This window comes from Camellia sinensis, chromosome 9 (assembly GCF_055761805.1).
Source record: "Camellia sinensis isolate YWXY chromosome 9, ASM5576180v1, whole genome shotgun sequence".
NCBI lineage: Eukaryota > Viridiplantae > Streptophyta > Magnoliopsida > Ericales > Theaceae > Camellia > Camellia sinensis.
Window position 1 is genome coordinate 178,207,358 of NC_138969.1, and position 21,508 is coordinate 178,228,865.

Consider the following 21,508-nt stretch of genomic DNA (forward strand, 5'->3'; position numbering starts at 1 on the left):
GGCTGTTTTGTTTAAAGTTTACTGTGTGCAGAATAAATCGAATGCTGGGTTATGGGCTGTATGCAGATTAATCCCCAGTAGAGCAAGGGCTGTGTGTCCAAGAATCAGGCAGTGGATTGCTTGGGTTATTTCGCCGTTGGCTGTTTTAAGTTATCTGATTATTACAAGTGCAAGTGTTCAATTTTCAGATAACCAATCAATTTCATCTACATGGAGGTGTGGCATGATAGAATGCGATGCAATGCATGAGATATGTAAATGTAACACTTTTTAAGCAAAAATCTGTTCATGTCAAGCAACTCCGAAGGGCCGTCAGTCTGTCCTGGTCCTCTTCCTGGACGAGGGTCCAGGAGCATCGTCAGCGTCGTCGTCAGAGCCCGAGCTAGAACCGTCTCCGGTCTCCTCCGACGACGACTCGGACTCCGCCTCTGACTCCTCGTCGTCGTCATCATCCGGGACTGGAGCTCGCGAGCTGCTCCCGACGGGAGTACGCCCTCCCCTGGTACGGGGAAATATCCTGCCCTCCTCATCTCTCCCCCGAGCAGGGACGGAAAGTCCGGCCGAAGCACCTCCTGCCATAGGAATCTGGAAAGGAGGCTGAAAAAGTACACAAAAGGGAAATGCATCAATATACTGTAGACATTTTATCAATGCAGAATACAGTGTATGAGTACAGTGTGACAATGCCGTGAGCAGTTTAACAGTGCAGAATGCAATGCCGAGTATGGTGTATGAATGCCGTGAGCAGTTTATCAGTGCAGAATGCAGTATATGAGTACAGTATGAGAATGCCGTGAGCAGTTTATCAGTACAGAGTGCAGTGCAGAATGCAGTGTATGCAGTGTATCAGATACTGTGGGATCAGTGTATCAGGTGTTGTGCCGTGCATCAGATTATGTAAAGCAGTGTATGAATGGTTTAAGGCCAGTGTCAGAAGGACATACCGGTATGCTGTAGAGGGCTAGGAGATCAAATGTCCGCTGGAGCATCCCCATCATCGAGGCATTCATCGCCAACGACTGACGGGTGTACCCAGAAGAGGCTTGCAAAATATCAGATGCATCAATATTCTGTGGAATATCAAGTAAACTGAAATGAAATGACTATACAAAAGTGCAATGATATATACCGGAGGTAAATCGGGGACATCGATGAACTCGTGACCAGCCGGTGGAGGGGCGAAGGGGATCTGATAGGTCGACCCACCCTGCCCCTGGAAAGTCAGTACAGCGGGCAGGGCAGGCCAGCCAACTCCCCGTCCTCCCTGCACTCCACCCCTACCACGGACCCGAGCCCTCCTCGAAGATCCAGCCCCTGCTCCCGCGCCGGCCCCAGCCACCGATGCTACAGGCCTGGCTCCCTCTGCTCGACGGCCGCTCAGGGGGCGCATCAGGTACGTCCGCACGTACTCCTGATAGTCTCCAGTGCCTCGGAAGCCGGCCTCCTCCCAGCCAATGGAGTAATCATCCAGCTGCTCAGTGGTGAGCCCCTCGGTATCCCTCATGTCTGCAGGAGGGGGAACCGGGACTATCTGCTCAGGTAACCCTAGGGTCTGGCGTAGAAAACACTCCCCCAGGTACCAAGCCCGACAGACCGGGCCTTCAAGCAAAATCTGGAAATGCGAGGTCTCCTCCGCACCAGGGAACCGACCCCGCATCGCCGCCGGCATAGGAGCCCACGGCCGCCATGTGATCTGAAAATGACAGACAGTTTGTTATCTACTGTTATTGAAATATACAGTTGGAAAGCGAAGCTTAAATGAACTGAAAGTAAAGCATACCTCCGCGGGGGTGATGGTGTCGAAATATCGGCGGAAGAAGCCGAATGTCTCCCGTGGTCGCCGGGTACATCTCCTGTCGAAGCGACTCGAAAAGGGGACGGCCAGGGGAGTCTCCGCAACTGGCACGGGGGCAAGCCTAGGAAAATAGGCGTAAACCCACAACTGCAAAACAGATGTCAGTATGACCGTCAGAATAAAGCAGAAATAGCAGAGCCGTGTGTTGTGCAGTGTATTGTTTGCAGTGTACAGTGTGAGCAGTGTACAGTCAGTGTAAAGCAGAATGTATGTGTGTGCCGTGTGTACAGTATACAGCAAGTATAGAGCAGACTACAGTGTGTGCAGTGTACAGAGTACAGAAAGTACGAGACAGAAGTGAAAAAACGGAGAAGAAATGTACCTCCCACGCCCGCCAGTAGCCTCCAAGCAGCTGGCCGCTGCCGCGAGAAGCCGAGCTCATGTACCCGTAAAGGGTGGCCAGAGCAGCGCCGCCCCAATCGTAGTGCAGAATATCCCGGACGTCCACCAGTGCGCTGAGAAGACAAAGAGGCACGGTGTTCACCCGATCGGCGAAAATGGTAGTCCCGAACAGGAACATGAGGAAGCCGCGAGCATACCTCTCCTCGTCCTCCGGGGTCATCTGCGCCTCCTCCTCCAACACGGGCTGGACTCGAAACTGGACCTCGAACCAGGAGTATCGAACGAAACCTGGGCGAGCTAGAGGTGGCGCCTCCCCCAGTAGATGGACCTGAGCGGCGGTCCACTCATCCATGTCTGTGTCAAAAGGGATCGGATCCCCCCCTACCTCGATGCCTGTGAGCATCGAGAAATCATGAGGGGTCATCGTCATATCCCCTGCAGCAGAGAAATGAAAAGAATCGGTGGTTGTAGACACCCCATTTTTGACCGACCTTAAGACTCAGACGTCACCGACTGAGCGCTTGGTGATGTTGCATAATGTGCTCGTTCAGAAGTTTCAGAGTCGCGGCCGTGAGCCCTGCCTCCGGACTTCCGAACCCTCTTCTGTGCCTTGTCTCGGTTTGCGAACCGGACTCGGTTTTCTCTGTTTCTTTTCCTGAGGGGAGGGAGAGGTCCTGTAGACCATCTCTCAGTGGCCGTAGGCTACATTTGGTGGCCGTAGGCCATTTTGCCCATTTCGGAGTCCGGTTCCCGGTTTTCGGGACCGTAGGCCGTGTGCCTCGGTTCAGGACCGCTTAACCATCTCCTATTGCTCTGATTTTTGGCATGCATCCTATTTAATCCCTTTTGAGGGACACTGGGGTCTGAGAAACCCACTTCGTGGCCGAACACCCCTTTCGGTGCTTAACAGCCCATTTTCGGGACCTCGAACTGCGCGTTTTGGTCCCCGAGCGTTCGTTTTGCAACGGTTTTCGTTCATTTTTGGCAGGTACCTCTGTTTTATCACCGGGGAGGTCACTGAAGGGTGGGAGGCCAGCAATTGTTGCAGCAACCAGTTATCTCTCCTCCGGAGCCTCCCGGCGCCCGTTTTTCCAACTTCCGGGCTAATGTTGAACACCCTAGGGTTAGTGTTGCCAACTTTCAACCACATATTTGTGATGTACACACATGAGAGGACCCTAAAAGTTCATGGCCGGCCAGTAATTCAAATTGACCCATTTGACCCCTTCCTTCCGGGCTAATGTTGAACCCCTTGGACCCTTTTTCTCGAACTTTGAACCACATATCTGTGATGTACACACATGAGAGGACCCTAAAAGTTCATGGCCGGCCAGTAATTCAAATTGACCCTTTTGAACCCCTCTTTCAGAGCTAATGTTGAACCCCTTGGACCCACTTTCTTGGACTTTTAACCACATGGTTGTGTTGTACACACATAGGAGTACCTCACCAGTTGCTGGCCGGCCAGAAAATATGATTGAACCTTTTGACCCCTAGCCGGCCGGCTAGGGGGTGTGGCCGGCCGGCCACCTGCAACAAAAGTGATAGGCCGGCCGTGTTCCTCGCACTGTGCACTTTACAGCTGTGGGGCAATATCCCCCAGAAAAGATATTTACCCGGGGGATATTTTGTGGAGGAATTTTGCTCTCCTTTTCCCCCACCTTTACACCCCCTTTTGAACCCTTATAACCAGCTGGTGGCTTCACTTACAAGGGTTAGAAAAATTGTTCTTCAAGTCTCCATACTAAACTCCATCTCCATAGCTCTCATTTCTTTGAAAAACCCTAAGTCCCTAACCATCATTCCTTCTACACCACCAAGCTCTACCACCACCACCTCATTTCCAGCAGCAAGGAAGGTTTCCCAAAGGCCAAACAAGCTGCAAATTCATCCAAGAAGCAACAAAAGTTTGAGTCTTCAAGGGTAAGTAATGCTTTTACCCTTTTGACCCTTTTTCTTGATCTATTTCTAAGCCCCACTTTCTTTTTGTTTCAAGATCCAGCCCTAACTGAAAAGGGGACTCTTTTGAGCTCATCTTCACTTTTCATTAAGGGCTCAACCTTGTTTGAGCCCTCCATGACACACTTGCTTCATTGATCCTCTTGTATGTCATAATTTTGCATGCTATTTTTGGCCCATGAGCAATCTGTTTTTGAGCATGTTGTAAACTGATATTAGGCTTATTTTGAGCCCCTCTTCAACATTGGAGAAGGGCTCAACATTGTTTGGTGCCTCCATGTGTCACTTGTAGTTATATCCATTATTTGGCCCCATTTTTGCATAAATTGGCAGCCCCCTTTGCTTCTGTTTTTGGACCTTGGTCCGAACTGAAAGTGGCCTTATTTTGGCCTATAATTCATGTTTCATTAACACTTTTTTTTCTGTTTGGTGATTATTTTGTATACTTTATGTTATAGCACCTTTTGAGCCTCATTTTGCATCACATTTTTAGCATATTTGTATACTGATTTTGAGGCTTCCATATACTGTAAATGTTCATATTTTTGGTCCATATTCAGTGTTGTAGAAGGAACTTTTTCAGTTTGGGTTTTTCTTATACCACTTGCTTCATTACCCCTCTTTTGGCCCCTATTCTTGCATGCCATTTTTGCCATACCTATGCTTGCTGTTTGGCCATGTTTATAACTGTGAAAGTGCATATTTTGGGACTTTCTAGCTTCTGTCTTTGAATTGCATGTCCATATTGTGCATGTTTGGCATAGCTATAGGCCATTTCGGGTGCCTAAATTCGCATTTCGGGACAATTCCTTACATTTCATGTCATTTCGCCTCATTTCGGGACTGTTTTCCCCCATATTTTAGTGCTGAAATTCCATTAGCATGCTTGCATATCATTTTTGCCATGTTGCATCATATTCCGTCATCGCCTCGGTTTGCGTGCCCGTGTGCACGCATTTCGAGGCACTCCATTTTTATCCGTCGGCATCCTATGTGAGTGTGGCTGAGGCTCACTCATGTTGGTATAAGTCCATATCATGTTTCCATGTCATTTCATCGTATTTTGCCATTGCCTCGGTTTGCGTGCCCGTGTGCACGCATTTCGAGGCAATTTATTTTTATCCGCCGGCACCCTATGTGAGTGTGGCTGAGGCTCACTCATGTTGGTATAAGTCCATATCATGTTTCCATGTCATATCATCACATTTTATCATCGCCTCGGTTTGCGTGCCCGTGTGCACGCATTTCGAGGCACTTCGTTTTTATCCGTCGGCATCCTATGTGAGTGTGGCTGAGGCTCACTCATGTTGGTATAAACCCATTTGTCATTTCCATGTCATTTCATCATATTCCGCCATCGCCTCGGTTTGCGTGCCCGTGTGCACGCATTTCGAGGCACTTCATTTTCATCAACCGACATCCTATGTAAGTGTGGCTGAGGCTCACTCATGTTGGTATAAGTCCATATCATGTTTCCATGTCATTTCATTGTATTCCGTCATTGCCTCGGTTTGCGTGCCCGTGTGCACGCATTTCGAGGCACCTCATTTTCATATCATTCTGTCATTTTCTCGGTTTGCGTGCCCGTGTGCGCGCATTTCGAGGCACCTCATTTTCATAGCATTCTGTCATATTCTTGGTTTGCGTGCCCGTGTGCACGTATTTCGAGGCATCTCATTTTCATTGCATTCTGTCATCGCCTCGGTTTGCGTGCCCGTGTGCACGCATTTCGAGGCACCTCATTTTCATAGCATTCTGTCATTTTCTCGATTTGCATGCCCGTGTGCACGTATTTCGAGGCACCTCATTTTCATAGCATTCTATCATTTTCTCAGTTGGCGTGCCCGTGTGCACGCATTTCGAGGCATCTCATTTTCATTACATAACATTTTGCCATCGCCTCGGTTTGCGTGCCCGTGTGGACGCATTTCGAGGCACATCATTTTCATAGCATTCATCTTCTCGGTTTGCGTGCCCGTGTGCACGCGTTTCAAGGTATCTCATTTTCATAGCATTGTGTATGTTAGGATTGCATCTTAGTTGCATATCATGCATATTGCATCGTGTCCGGAATAGGAGTTAGCCCGGGCACGGGAAACGAGGTACATTTCGTACTCCGAGTGACGGAATGTGTCTCAATTCCGCAGTCACCGACACTCCGGATTATCCATGATGGAGTTAGGTTTTAGCTGTAGTTTCATGTGCATTCATCCTATATTGAGTTGTGCATTTCGACTCCTCGACCATCATGCCTCGGTATGCGTGATTGGTGGCACGAGGATCGAGACATGCATATATCTTTGCAAATACATTGCTATGCCCCTTTCCTGCTCTCTGTTGCAGCAAAACGAAGAATCAGCAACTTTTGGGGCTTGGCACGCATTTCAAGAACAAGTGTAAACAGAGGCTAATTGGGGCATTCCGGTGGATTTCCGCGCAAGACAATCCGGACATGCATCATCCATCAGAAGTAAGGCAGTCCCTGGCTTGCACGCCAGTTTTATTTGCTTTCTTAGTTAATTCATTAATTAATTAGGATTTTGTAATACTTTGGACTGTAATATTCTTTTATTCGAGACTGTAATATTGGGACTGTATATTTATTCGGATCCTCTAAGCGAGGGCATAACTGTAATAAGTGTGCGTGAGTGCGATGTATGTCTTCCAACCCCACGTCTTTCTCCCTTTTATTTATCCGCTTATGATGGTTAGATTAGGGCATATTTAAATTAGCATACAGTATGATAGCATGTTTGCATTCATTCATCTGTTTTGCATGCACCGGGCTCGGCGCATCATACTAACTGCATTTGTATTTCAATTCCAAATTGAATACATGTTAGCTGTAGCATTTCATATACCATCATAGAGTAGCCGAGCCTGCTATAGTTGCATTTTGCATGCGTTGCATTAGGCATTTCTGTATACTTAGGATCATGCATGATTTCTAATGCAGTTCCTATTTTGGCTTGGAGTACTCGGTGAGTTTTATGCTTTAGCATCCTTGCATGCGTGTGAGTGTTGCCATGAATAGCATGCTTACCATGAGGCTATGTGCTTATGTGATATAACTGCCTGAATGCCTGTGGGTGAAGGTTGGGTTATCTGAATTGGAATAAATCATCAAAATGTTTCAAGCCTACCTGCGGGTAGCAAACCATTTTCAAAAACAAGCATGCAATGTTTTGTTCCAATTTGGGCGACCCGGTCTATACTTATATGCTGTGAGCATCACATAGTAACCTAGGCTAATAACCGGAATAAGAACTCGCAATGTTTTCAAAAATTGATATCATGGTTAGTAGAGGCCGGTCTATGACCGGGCGAGCGGGGGTGCTCACGAAGTGACCTTCCCCAATCGTACCCAAGTTCCCGAGCCGAGGCAACTTTGGTGATGATGGACACGTGGCCTTTTGGCACCGAGTCAGGGTTTCCTAAATTTCCCAAAATAAAATATTTAGGTGGCGACTCTGTATCTGGCAAAGCAGTCCATGTTTGGCACTACTTTTTCAAAAATCAGTTTCTCAAAATGATTTGCCGGATTTGGACTCTTTGGTTCAGATTAGGAACCATGACATTCAAGAGTCCGAGCTGTAGTGACCCCAAATGAACAGAACGGGAGCTAAACCCTCCCGGGGCGTTCGGGGGACGTCTACAGCCCACTATCTCTCCGCCAGAGCGGCAAGGAGAGGTCTGCATGTGGACAATCTGGAGAGCCCTCGGCAGAAGGTCCCGAAGCCCGCTCGGTCTACGATGCGTCGGACTGCGTCAGGAAGCTCATCATACCACTCCCTCGCACCAGTATTCCTATACTCGCGAATGGTATGGGAACCCTCCTGTAAACAGAAAATAACGGTGGCAAGACAACATTCAAAATGCAGTTTTGAAAGGACAGATATAGCATGTATGCAAGTTTGTCAGTTTCAGGCAAATACCGGGTGCCGGTGTGCTTACAGTGAAATACGTGTGCTGTGTCAGCGTGTTTGGGTGTTCCAGAACAGATATAGCATGCATGCAGGTTTGACAAATTCAGACAAATACTGGGTGCCAGTGTGTGTGCAGTAGAATACAGTGAGTGCAGTGTGTTTGAGTGATTCAGGGCTAGTGCAGTGTGTGTGCATGTGTCAGTCTCAAACAGATATCAATTGTATGTATGTTTACAGTCAACTACGGTCTACGGCATATCATTTTTCAGCAGTTAAAGGGTACAACTAACTATGACAGTTTTGCATCCTACATTGCGGAAAGTAAAGCAGAAGACAAAGAGTTACCTCGAAAGTGCCGAATGAAAGGTGGGAGGTAGGCTCACGCAGTAGTAGCTCAGGCGCCACATGCCTCTCGAAGCTCCGGAACTGACGCAGGCCGTCGGGGGGCAGAACATGGATCGCCGGCTGGTAGGTCGCCGGGTCGAACGGGCGCTCGCTCAGTGGTAAGAGCTCGACCCCGGGATCCATCTCGTGGTCCGGGGGAGTCCCGCCACATGGAATGTCGTCCGCCATGTAGAGAATGGTGTGAAAATGGTCGGGAAAAGGAAAACCGGGCCGGAATACGAAGAGTCAACCGGAAAGTCAACTCCTGAGAGGGTCAGAAATGACCGGGAAGGCCGGAATGTGAAAAGGCACAGGAATGAAGAGGAAAGTGAGGGGAACAAACCCCGAAAAGGCGGGAACGCCAAACGAGGCACCGAAACGAAAATGTGATCGGTGGAAGATGTCCGAAACGCGAAGGAAATCGCGAATCCGACGACGAAACGAGCGTAGAACGCGAAGAAACGGGCAAAAAATGAGAGAGAAACACCCTAGAGAGAGAGAGCAAGGGATTTCGGCGGTGGAGAAGTGAGGAAATAGAGCTTGAAGCCCTATTTTAAAACACCCAAGGTGAAAAGTCAAAACTGCCCCGCATCAGCAACTGTTTGCCGGTCGGCAATGTTTTGTGCCGGCCGGCACTTTTTTGTGCCGATAGAATTGTTTTTATGCCGATGGCCAGCCGGTGGCCTCCCCTTTCGGCCGGTGGGGTTCCCACAGCCTTGTTTAGGCCATTTGAGTTATTTTGGGTCTTCATAGCTCAAGAAAGTGCAAGAAAGTGCATCTCCGACGCTCAACCGGCCTCCGTTCTGACCGCGGGCCGTGTTTCCAATGCGTGGCACTCGAATTCGTGCAAGGTGTATCCTTTTTGTATCCTTTTAAATTCAAAATTTGCCCCATGTGTGTTGCACGAGTTCATCACATTACTTCGGTACATTGCATCGCACTGTTTTGTGCACCACACTTACATTTTGGTCAACGGTCTGGCGAGACCTTAAACACGTACGGTCTAGGAGACCTTAAATCCTTGGGAGGTGCGAAACCTCCGGTGCATTGATGTGCACGTTTTTTTTTTTTTTTTTTTTTGGCATATAAGTCCATTTGTTACACTTACATTCCATACGGCATGCGTGCCTCATTCTTGCATTGTCATGCATATTGCTAACGATATTGTACCTGTTAAGTTTGTTTTCTTTTCAGGAACGATATTGTATGTACGGTTCATTTGAGGCTGGAGCGACCAGACGAACCAGACAGGTACTTTGCGGTCTGGCGAGACCTTAAACACGCACGGTCTAGGAGACCTTAAATCCTCTAAAGGTGCAATTCCTTTGGTGTTTATCATGCCCGAACGACTTTCGGTGGTCTGGTAAAGCCACCTGCCTATGTTTGCGATGAGTTCCTAGAAGACCAACTGGGACGGTGTAAACTAGAGTTCGAACGGCTTATGCCTAGAACGCAAAGGTTCGGGAGTTCCGAGACTAAAGTCTGGTTTAAATACCCAGGGGTTTACCCTCGGCTTGAAATCTGTATGGAAGCCCCATAGGTTGAGGCAGCTTGTCTGCGCCTCAGTTCTGGATACTGAACCAACCTAGTATATCACCCTGTTGGTAAGATAGGGAAAGTTGCAATCATAGTCATTGCATCTTAGTGCATTGTCATGCATTTCCATTGTAGCTTGCATACATCCATTGCATTTTCCCCAGTAGGTCGCATTGCACTGCATTGTCATGCATATTTGTAAATATCCACTCCATTGCATATTTGTAGATATTGCATTGTAGATTGCATGCATTCATTGCATCACCTTCCGCCTATGGCTTGCGCCTTTCCAGGTTGAGCTTGGTCTGGTATGTGCCCTTACTTTTCATGTTAAAACACAGTTCTGCATGTGTATCGCGCCGATTCCACGCTGATATGTTGGTTGAGGGTTGCGGCACCTTTTCTGTGTTACACATGGCCCGTATGTGTACATGCCTTTCCTAGGCAAAATTTGGTTTGGCTTGCGTGCCATATCCATTGTATCCATATCCATTTCATTGCATATTTGTAGATATTGCATTGTAGATTGCATGCATTCATTGCATCATCTTCCGCCTATGGCTTGCGCCTTTCCAGGTTGAGCTTGGTCTGGTATGTGCCCTTACTTTTCACGTAAAACATAGTTCTGCATGTGTATCGCGCCAATTCCACGCTGGTATGTTGGTTGAGGGTTGCGGCACCTTTTCTGTGTTACACATGGCTTGTATGTGTACATGCCTTTCCTAGGCAAGATTCGGTTTGGCCTGCGTGCCATATTCATGTATTACATTGTAGTGTAATTTTTGCATCCGGCATTAGGATCGTAGTCCTTTCTCCAGCGGGTCGTTTCCCCACTTATGTCGATTCCACCCAATACTTGTTCTTGCGTCTGTCTACAATACTCATAGTTCAGTTGACCGTTCTATGGTAGACAGACTTGTTATCTCCATCAATCTATTTGACATAGGTGTGGTTTCGAACCGTTCGTGATTGGATCACGATTCAAATGCTCTGCATGTAGCTTGCATTTTTTTCAATTACATTGCATCTTCATTTGCATTGTTTATACATTGTTTTGTATATATTGCACATCGTTTTGCATCCATTTGCATTGTCATGCCTGTTGCTAACGATTTTGTACCTGTTAAGTTGTTTTCTTTGCAGGCACGATATTGTATGTACGGTTCATTTGAAGCTGGTGCAACCAGACGAGCCGCACAGGTATTGTATCCTCCGAGTGAGACGTATTGAGAATTCCATAATTCTCTTACATCCTTTCTGCATTGTAGTGTAGTTTGGTATGCTAGCTTAAAACTGTCGCATGTTTGCTTCATTACAGCTTTCTTTGCATGATCATAAGTTATGTCCGGCTCTCTGCATTGTCTTGCATTTTGCCCCTGCCTTCGGGCGCATATCTTGATTGTCTTGCATGTTTGTCTAAGTCTTCGGCCTTGTCAAAAATGGGTCGTCTCTGGGCTTTGACATTCACTCCCGTCATTGTTATGACTTTCGAGTTCTGTCAAAGAGGGGCAACTGTAGACACCCCATTTTTGACCGTCCTCAAGACTTGGACGTCACCGTTTGAACACTCGGTGATTATCCATGTTTGTGTTCGTTTGGAGTTCCCGGAGGCCTCGGCTCGCGCGCCTTGCCTCAGGATCCCCGAACTCGACCGTTTAGTGTCTGGTTTTGCACCAAACACTTGTATTTTGCCTTTGAGAGGCAGGGTGAGGCTTGTAGACCATCCCCATCCACCACCGGCAGTGGCTAGAGGCCACCGGCTGGTGTTTGCTGCCACCGCCGGCACTATTTGTTGCCGGTCAGCACTATTTTGTGCCGGTCGGCACTCTTTTTGGCCAAGATGGCATTTTTGGCCGGCCGATTACTGTGCAGTTGCTTTTTGAGATATTTTTAGGCAGCTGTATTGCAGTGACTTTCCCTCCATACACGTGTATGGAGGGATGGCCCTCTAGTTTTGCTTAACTTGTAAGTTTTGCAAGTTTGGTGAAAGAGAGATAGAGGCTCTCTCTTGGGGAAAAAAAGAGAGAGACTTTAGACATTTTAGAGAGGGAAAAACACAGAGAGAAGCTCTGGTTTTAGGGTTTGAGTTGCATACATATCCTATCTCTATTTTTACTCTTGTGTGTGTTTTAGTCCATACTATTGCACACAAGCACCTAGTGTTTCACCTTCCTCTTGAAACTAGGGTTCTAAGGGCTTGTTCTTGAGTTTCTTGACTGGTTTGGAGCTAAAGGAGGCCATTGGAGCATCATTTGTGAAGGAGGCTTCAAGGGTGAGAATCTAGTCCCATTTTCCCCCATTTTTGCCTTGATTTTATACCTATCTTAGAGCTGTTTTTGTGCTTATTGTATAACATAAAAAAGTTCTGTTTTTAGGCCCTCTTTATTGTTTATTAAGAGTGTTTTGTTGTTTGAGGGTTGTTCACCACCCTTAGGCCTTGAAAGGCCTCTTTTTTGGACCATTTTGCGCTAGCTCCGGGATTTTGGTGTTGGGGTCTCTTCACCACTGAAATCTTGAGGGATTTCAGTGGTGAAGATGATGCCTTGAAGTCCCAAGAAGGAGAGGGCCACCCCCTCTCCTTGTTGTCCTTGAAAAGGGCATATTTTGGCCTCTTAAGGAAGCCTATGCTTGAGTGTGTGTTGAGCATGTTTGGTCTGTTTTTCATGCTTATATATCCATAATATAACATGATTTGAAGTTGGTTTTGGAACTCCATGCATGCTTAGCATAGTTGCCATGTAATGCCTTGTTTATGCCTTAACATGTCTTAGGTTGTTAGCCTTTGTTGGAGCATGTTTTGGGCTTAGTCTTGTGAAGATTATGTGCTTATCTTGCCATGTTCTAGGTCTATCCTAGGTTGTTTGGGTTGATTTTGGCATGCTTGATATAGCTCCTTTGTATTTGGGCTTGTTAGCCTTGAGTATGTGCATGTGTAGCATGACATCTTTGCATCGATTTGGTGATTTGGGGTCCCCCCACATGTTATTTCAGTCTCATTTCCATGCTTGTTTGATTGCCTTGCATGCCTCTTTAATGCTTTGGAAGCATGTGTTGCATGCTCCTTGTTTTGACCATTTGTGCATGCCTTTGTTTTGAGCCATTTAGATGCCATCTAAGTGGTCCTTCGGGCCTTATGTTATGTGCTAAAACTCTGTTTTGGGTCAATAAGTTCATACCATGTTTAGTCTTGCAAGTGTATTTCAATGCTCCTTGGATTTGCTTTGAACACTTAGACTATTTGTTGCATGTTTAGCTTGATTTGTTGCTTGGTTTGGCACCATCCTAACATGCATTTTCAATGCTTATGTTGCATGCTAATTGTCCATGATTCCCTCTTTCAAGTGTGCTTGAATGTTGTTTGATTTATGCTTAAGTGTTGGTCCTTATGTGCATGTGTGTGTGCATGCCATTTAGCCCTCACTTTTTAGCACATTGGCTACTGTTTTAGGCCTTATTAGAGCTGCCTAATTCATGTATAAGCCCATGTTTCCATACATTTGCATTGCCACATGTATGCATGCATGATTGCATAAGTGCCTTGCCATGCCATGTTGCATTCTTAGCTTGTATGCCTAGGTTGCATTGCATCTTGCATGCATGCCTTGTTCCTTGAATTGGTGATGGGAATTGGGCCTAATTTGTTTGATTGGTTTGCATGCATTTGAAATCAAAGTTGCATACTTGGTTCTTTGGGCCATCATGCATGGAAATGCGTGATTGGTGGTCCGAGAACCGAGGCACATGTCCCGTTGAGTCATTACAATGATAAGAGACATGGTTGGTCCATACATGCCTTGAATTGTGCTGCCATGCCTTGTTTTGCCCTCTGTTGCTGTGAGTTACAGGTCCTGCAGACTTTCTTTGCCGACCGGCAGTGTAAGGTGCCGGCCGACAACCTTTTCTCTGCCGACAGCTTCAATTTTGTGCCGATGGATACATACCAGTGCCGGTGATGATCCCACTCAGCCGGTGGTACTCCCCAGTGCCCAGGGATGTAACCCTGAGGTTTTGACAGCCTCTAGAGGAGTGAAGGAATGAAAACAGAGGCAGATTGTGCATGGTGGCGCGCTTCTCGAGGCGTTTTGCCTTTTTTTTTTTTTCTTAGTCTATTTAATTTGTTAATTAAATTAGGCAATTTGTAATATTAATTAGCTTGCGTAGTTAATTAATTTATAATATTTATTCGGTCCCTCCGAGCGAGGGCAAATCTGTAATAAATGTGCGTGAGTGTGTGTATGTCTTCCAACCTCACGTCTTTCTTCCCTTTTATTTACCTGCTTATGATGGTAGATTAGGGCATGTTTAAATTCAGCATACCTTATGCTATGCATGCGTGCATTCATGCATTTTGTATTACATGCATTAGGCTCGGCACATCACGCTAACTGCATTCGTACTTCAAATCAAAAAGTGAATATGTGATAATTGTGCATTTTCACATGACATGTTTAGGATAGCCGAGCCTATTCTAGCAACATTTTGTATGCGATGCATTAAACACTCAACATGGACTTGGATCATGCATGTTTGCTAACGAGTTCTTTATTTTGGCACGGAGTACGATGTAAGTATTTCCGCTTTAGCATATCGCATGAGTGTGAATGTTGCCATGACAGCATGCTTAACATGTGGCTAGATGCTTATGTGTTATAAAATGCTTGAATGCCTGTGGGTGAAGGTTGGATTGTTTGAGTTGGAAGAACTCATTGAAATCCGTGTTTTAGCCTACTTGCGAGTAGCAAATTCCAAAGCATTTTCAAAATGAACGGATATGCAATGTTTCTTTCCAAATTAGGCAATCTAGTCTATACTTGTTTGCTGCGCGCATAACGTAGTAATTCTAGGCTAATAATTGGTTTAAGAACACATAAAGTTTTCAAAAACGGATATCACGGTTAGTAGAGGCCGGTCTTCGGACCGGGCGAAAGGGGGTGCTCATAGCTGACCTTCCCCGATCGTACCCAAGCTCCCGAGCCGAGACAACTCCGGTGATAACGGACATGTGGCCTTCGGCACCGAGTCAGGGTTTCCTAAATTTCCCATTTTAAAAAATATTTAGGTGGCGACTCTGTATCTGGCAAAGCAGTCCATGTTTGGCACTACTTTTTCAAAAAATCTGTTTTCTCAAACGATTTGCCAGATTTGGACTCTTTGGTTCAGATTAAGAACCGTGACACAAACCGAGAGTCCGAACTGTAGCGAGGTTCCCCCCGCGGGCTTGTTACATTTAGTATCCGATATCCAGTTTACATCACAGTAACCTTCAAGTACGGCTGGATATCTAGTATAATTCAGCCCAATATTATGAGTAAATCGGTGATATCTTAGAACCCTTATAATTGCTTTACAGTGTTCTACTCCTGGATTACTCGTATATCTACTTAATTTACTTACTACATAAGCTATATCTGGGCGAGTGCAGTTCATCAAGTACATGAAGCTTCCAATAATTTGGGCATACTCTAATTGAGAAATAATTTCCTGTACATTCTTAGATAGAAACAAATTAACATCTACAGATGTTTTAGCAAGATGATCATCATCTTTGCTGAATTTGTCAAGTATTTTTTCAATGTAATGAGATTTTGACAAAGCATAACCTTCTGATGTTTTGGTAATTTTCATACCAAGAATTACATCAGCAATGCCTATGTCCTTCATGTCAAAATGTTTATTCAACATTTTCTTAGTAGTTTTAATCATATCATTATTACTACCTATGATGAGCATATCATCTACATAAAGACAAACAATGACATAACCTTTGTCTGTGTTTTTAATATAAACACATTTGTCACATTCATTAATTTTGAATCCATTTGACATCATTGCCTTGTCAAATTTCTCATGCCATTGCTTTGGCACTTGTTTTAAACCATATAATGATTTAACTAATTTACACACTTTCTTTTCTTTTCCTGGAATAGAAAAACCTTCTGGTTGTTCCATGTAAATTTCTTCATTTAACTCACCATTTAAGAAAGCGGTTTTCACATCCATTTGATGAATTTGTAGATTGTATAGAGATGCAATGGCAATTAGCATTCTAATGGATGTTATTCTGGTAACCGGTGAGTATGTGTCAAAGTAATCAAAACCTTCTTTTTGTCTAAATCTTTTGACCACAAGTCTTGCCTTGTATTTGTCAATTGATCCATCCGCTTTCAATTTTCTTTTGAAAATCCACTTGTACCCAAGACGTTTACAACCTGGTGGCAAATCCACCAATTCCCAAGTGTGATTTTGTAAGATGGATTCAACTTCACTGTTGACAGCTTCTTTCCATAAAGGAGCTTCAGGACTGGACATAGCCTCTTTAAAAGTTAAAGGCTCATTTTCTAACAAAAATGTTAGGAAATCTGGACTAAAAGATTTTGAGGTTTTAGCATGTTTACTATGCCTAGGTTCCTCTTCCTCATTTTGATCTAACTCTTGTTCTTGATCATGTTTTTGATCCTGACTAGTAATAGCATCATGAGATCTTTTATTGTTACTAGTCTCTTATCCAGTCTTATTTGGAAATACATGTTCAAAGAAAGATGCATTCCGAGATTCAATAATAGTATTTACATGCATTTCGGAATGTTTTGATTTATGAATTAAAAACCGATATGCACTACTATTCTTGGCATAACCAATGAAAATGCAATCAATGGTCTTAGGACCTATTTTAGTCTTTTTAGGACTAGGAATAGCCACTTTAGCCAAACACCCCCACACTTTTAAGTATTTGTAGGATGGTATTCTTCCATGTCACAATTCATAAGGTGTTTGATTCACTTTCTTTCGGGGTACTTTATTAAGTATATAATTAGCAAAAAGTATTGCTTCCCCCCACAAGTTCTGAGGTAATTCAGAACTTATTAACATGGCATTCATCATTTCTTTTAAAGTCCTATTTTTCCTTTCAGCAATTCCATTTTGCTGAGGTGAGTAAGGAGCGGTGGTTTGATGAATTATTCCATGTTCTTTACAAAATTCACCAAAAAGTGATTCATATTCATCACCTCTATCACTTCTTAATTTTTTGATTTTCTTACCAAGTTGATTCTCAACTTCATTCTTATATTGAATGAAAGTTTCCAAAGCTTCATCATTGGTTTGAATTAAATAAACATAACTATATCTAGTATAGTTATCTATAAAAGTGATAAAATACTTTTTCCCACCTCTAGTTTGAATTGATTTAAAATCACAAATGTCACTATGAATTAGTTCAAGTGGGTTCTGTACTTCTTTCAATTGAATGAAAATGAGTTTTAGATAAAAATTTTCTCAACGCAAATTTCACATTCATGATTTGAATCAATGTCAAATTTAGGTAAACATTCCATATTAATTAATCTACGCAAAGATCCATAATTAACATGTCCTAGTCTACCATGCCATAAATTTGAAGACTCAAGCAAGTAAGAAGAAGATGTATTATTATTAATAATTGAGGGTACAACGGTCATTACATTTAACTTGAAAAGGCCATCAGACATGTAACATTTTCCTACATACATCACATTCTTAGTAAGTACAAATTTATCACTCTCAAATGCTAGTCTAAACCCATTCTTACACAACAAAGATCCGGAAACAAGATTCTTGCGAATGTCCGGTACATGCAGCACATTGTTGAGAGTAAGTTCCTTTCCAGATGTCATCTTGAGTACAATATTTCTTGTCCTTCAACTTTGGAAGTTGAGGAGTTGTCCATAAAAAGTTGTTCACCATTATCCACTGTAGAATAAGATGTGAACATCTTTTTGTCGGCACAAATATGACGAGTAACACCAGTGTCCACCCACCATTCTTTAGGATTTCCGACAAGATTTGCCTCGGAAACAACTGCAGAAAGATTGATATCATCTATACCATTGGAAATATTGTCCACTTCGGTCATATGGGCTTGAGCAGGCTTCTTGCTTGTTCTTCTTTTGCTTTTGCCTTTGCTACGACAATCTCTGGCCCGATGTCCCTCTTTGTCACAGATATAACATTTGCCATTAAACTTGTACTTTTTATTTTCCTCGCCTTTAGAGTCTTGTGATGAACTTTCTCCAAAAGACTTTCGTTTCTTGGTTTTTGAAGCATGTTCCACCACATTTGCCTTAGACTTCATAGGATGTTTACCGGCCCGCTTTTCAGAATTGCGGTTGTCCTCCTTAATCCTCAAACGCACAATTAATTCTTCCATAGACATTTCTTTGCGCTTGTGTTTGAGGTAGTTCTTGAATTCCTTCCAGCCTTGTGGTAATTTCTCAATTAAGGCTGCAACTTGGAAGGATTCACTGAGAGACATGCCTTCTGCGTGAATGTCATGCAGAATGAGTTGGAGATCTTGAACTTGGCTGATCACAGTTTTAGAATCAACCATTACAAAGTCCAGGAATTTGCCAACCACAAATTTCTTTGAGCCGACATCTTCCGTTTTGTACTTTTTCTCCAACGATTCCCAAAGTTCCTTTGCTATCTTGATTGGACTGTAGACGTTGTATAATGTGTTGTCAAGTTCGTTCAAGATGTAATTCCGGCAAAGGAAATCGGCATGTTTCCAGGCATCAACCGCAGCAACCACTTGCCGGTCGGTTTCATCCTCTTTCAAAATAGGAGCATCCTCACGGAGGAAACGAGCCAGGTTCAGAGTTGTAAGATAAATTAACATTTTCTGTTGCCATCTTTTAAAATCAATTCCTGAGAACTTTTCTGGCTTTTCACCGTGATTTACCGGTACTGTCACCACAGGAGAGGGGGTTGGCGTCAGTGCAGCCACCACAGTAGTACTTGTTTGAGCATTTGTTTCAGTAGCCATGAATTCTAAATTATAAACAAAATTATAATTAGAATTTATATTACACAGAAAATTAATCCAAATTCATAGAATGAAATTCTGTAAAAATAAAAGAAACAAGAATGTAACTTTTATTTTTTAATTAATTTGGAAATAAAATAAAATTTTATTTAACCAAATTAATTTCACACAGAAAATTAAATTTCTGTTTCACTTCAATAATTTTAAAAAAAAACTAAAACTAAATTTTTTAATTAAAGAATACTCAGAAATAAATTTCTAAAACCAAAAATAATTTCTGACAAAATTCCACAAATATATATTCTGAATTGTTAATAATACCAGTATATTACTACTAGTTGCCAAAGAAAATAGACAGTATATTACTACTATCTGTCAAATAGCATATAACCACTATTTGTTTTTCCAACCAGAATATTAATTTGTAAATTCACAGAAAATAATTTTCTTAAAAGAAGAAAAAGAAAGGGAAACAAACGAAAAATTCTGTAAACAAAATAGTTCGAATCTATCTTAAGATTGTTGGAACAATCTTCTGTGTAAATAAAATAGATTGAAACTAAATCAAACAAATAAATAAAAAACGTACCGAATTTATTTATCGAACCGAATTTAAAAAATCAAAGACCAAGTCGAGTGTGTGACACTCTGTCCTTAAGACAGATTTGCCCCGCTACGGTGCTTACGGTTGAGTGGCGTCTATCTCCCAAGATACAATGATCTTAACCAATTTGTAGTAGTACTCCAAAACAAATTATTCAGCGAACCAAACTTGTATTCTAACTCTCTGAATATTTATTCTAAAATTAATATGGAGAATAAGGCACCAAAGATGATAATTGGACAGCAAAAGGAATTATGCAGACTGATTTTTGGATCATACGGGCTGCTGGAAATTGGTTGTATTTATAGCCAAATATTTCACCCGAACACTTACCAAATTGAAGTGAAAAGGTGCACATTTAATTTGAACAGGTGCACGCACTATTCAAACAAATAACTGTTTGAATAGTGATCTGTCCGTTGCTTAGAACACTTTTATGAACTGTTGGGATATTTTTTATTAAACTATTTGAATAGTTTAATCAATAAAGGAAGAGGTACAATCTTTAGGAAACCAAAATTTGAATTTAAATTTAAATTTAAATTCCCACAATACTTTTTTGAAAAAATTCAAATGAATTTTGTTTAAAAAATTAATGTTAGACCCTAAAACGACGTTAACTTCCCGTTCACTCATAAATGGTTTTGACGTCCCGTCTTCACCATGTGACTTGCCACGCGACAAGGAACACGTCACCGATTCGGTCCCACCCCAAAAGACGTTTGGGGACTACTCAATTTTGGCCTCAAAATTGGCCCAAAATAAGTCATATAAAACACCATTTTTCCAACAATGTGTTACAGTCATCTGGAGACAAGTCTGTAGTGCACTGCACGAGAGCGTATATTGTTTTAGTGTCTCTGAAGTTCACCGCTTCAGTGGCATACATACCATATGAAGCATTGAATGCTGCCAGCCTGCTAAGCTTATGCAACGTGTTGTTCACGACAGAAATGAACTGGCCTAGTTCATCATCTGAAACATTTTCCGAGTTGTATTGAAAAATGTTTCCTGTCACGTCCAAGGTGCCAAAGAACGATTCATTGGAGTAGCGCAACTCGCAATTTTCCTCCCACATAACCGCCTCGTTTCTGTTTTCGCAATGGTTTTTGATGTCTTGTATTGCACTTGCTATGCAGTTCTCACACTTCTGTGTTTCAACGAAGTTATAGCAGAGAAAGAGACCGAAAAGTCTGTCTTGGTCATTTCCCATCTTGGTGGTGTAGAACTTGGAGACAGAGGCATTTGAGGACAGAGAATCAAGAAGCTTTTCGAGATTATATTCAAATATACTATTCGTTGTAGAAATAGTTGTGTTTGAGCAAAGTTCATAGGGAGGGGCTTTGGCATGAACAAAATGATGAAGAGCATAAAAGAATGAATAAAGCAAAAGCATTTTCATTGTTTTTGGAAATGGAAACATGACTGACTGGCCTCGTTCAATAGTGCTAGGCTTGAGGAGAAAACAAATAAAGCTGTTTTTAATAACAAAATTATATAGACACGAGAAATTATATGGTACACAGCATTACCCTTGATAGAGACTTCATACACAGAAAAGTATTGAGCTGGGTAATGCTACAATACATACCGGTGTGCCATATGCAAATTAAAAATATAAACTAATTTTCCATGACTAATCTTTGAGGTACAAGCTCAAAAATTCAAAGGTACAAGCTCTATTGTATAAAAGTTGAATTCAAATTATAAATTATTTTTTAAAATATAAATCTATGCATGATTTTGTGTATAGTTTGCTCCTTTCATGTTTGATTATTTTTTAACTTTAACCCTTAAAGTTAGATTTTTTTCCACTTTGACCCTTCATGTTTTAAATTTTTCTTAATTTACTCTAAAAGTTAATTTATGTTCAAAATTAGACAGAAAATGTCACGATAACTATTAAATAAGATAAAAAAAGGTATTATAATATTGGGATTTGTGCTAGAGGTATAAGTTATATACTATAATATTTTCATATCACGTGACTGTCAATGTGTCTTTTCTATCTAATTTTTAACAGCAATAGTAAATTGAGAAAAACTTGAAACATGAAAGGCTAGAGTAAAAAATAAATAAATTTTAAGATCCAAAGTGAGAAA

The 21,508-nt window shown here is 42.7% G+C and overlaps 1 protein-coding gene across 1 annotated transcript in view; it reads right to left on the reverse strand.

Annotated features, from left to right (window-relative positions):
• The window catches only part of LOC145799955 (cysteine-rich receptor-like protein kinase 10), a 31,734-nt gene extending 10,926 nt beyond the window's left edge, over positions 1 to 20,808 (reverse strand). The window contains exon 1 of the mRNA XM_082889599.1: positions 20,186 to 20,808. Within this exon, the coding sequence (XP_082745725.1) occupies positions 20,186 to 20,808 (623 nt within the window). The remainder of the gene's footprint in view (positions 1 to 20,185) is intronic.
• Positions 20,809 to 21,508: the final 700 nt, after the last annotated feature.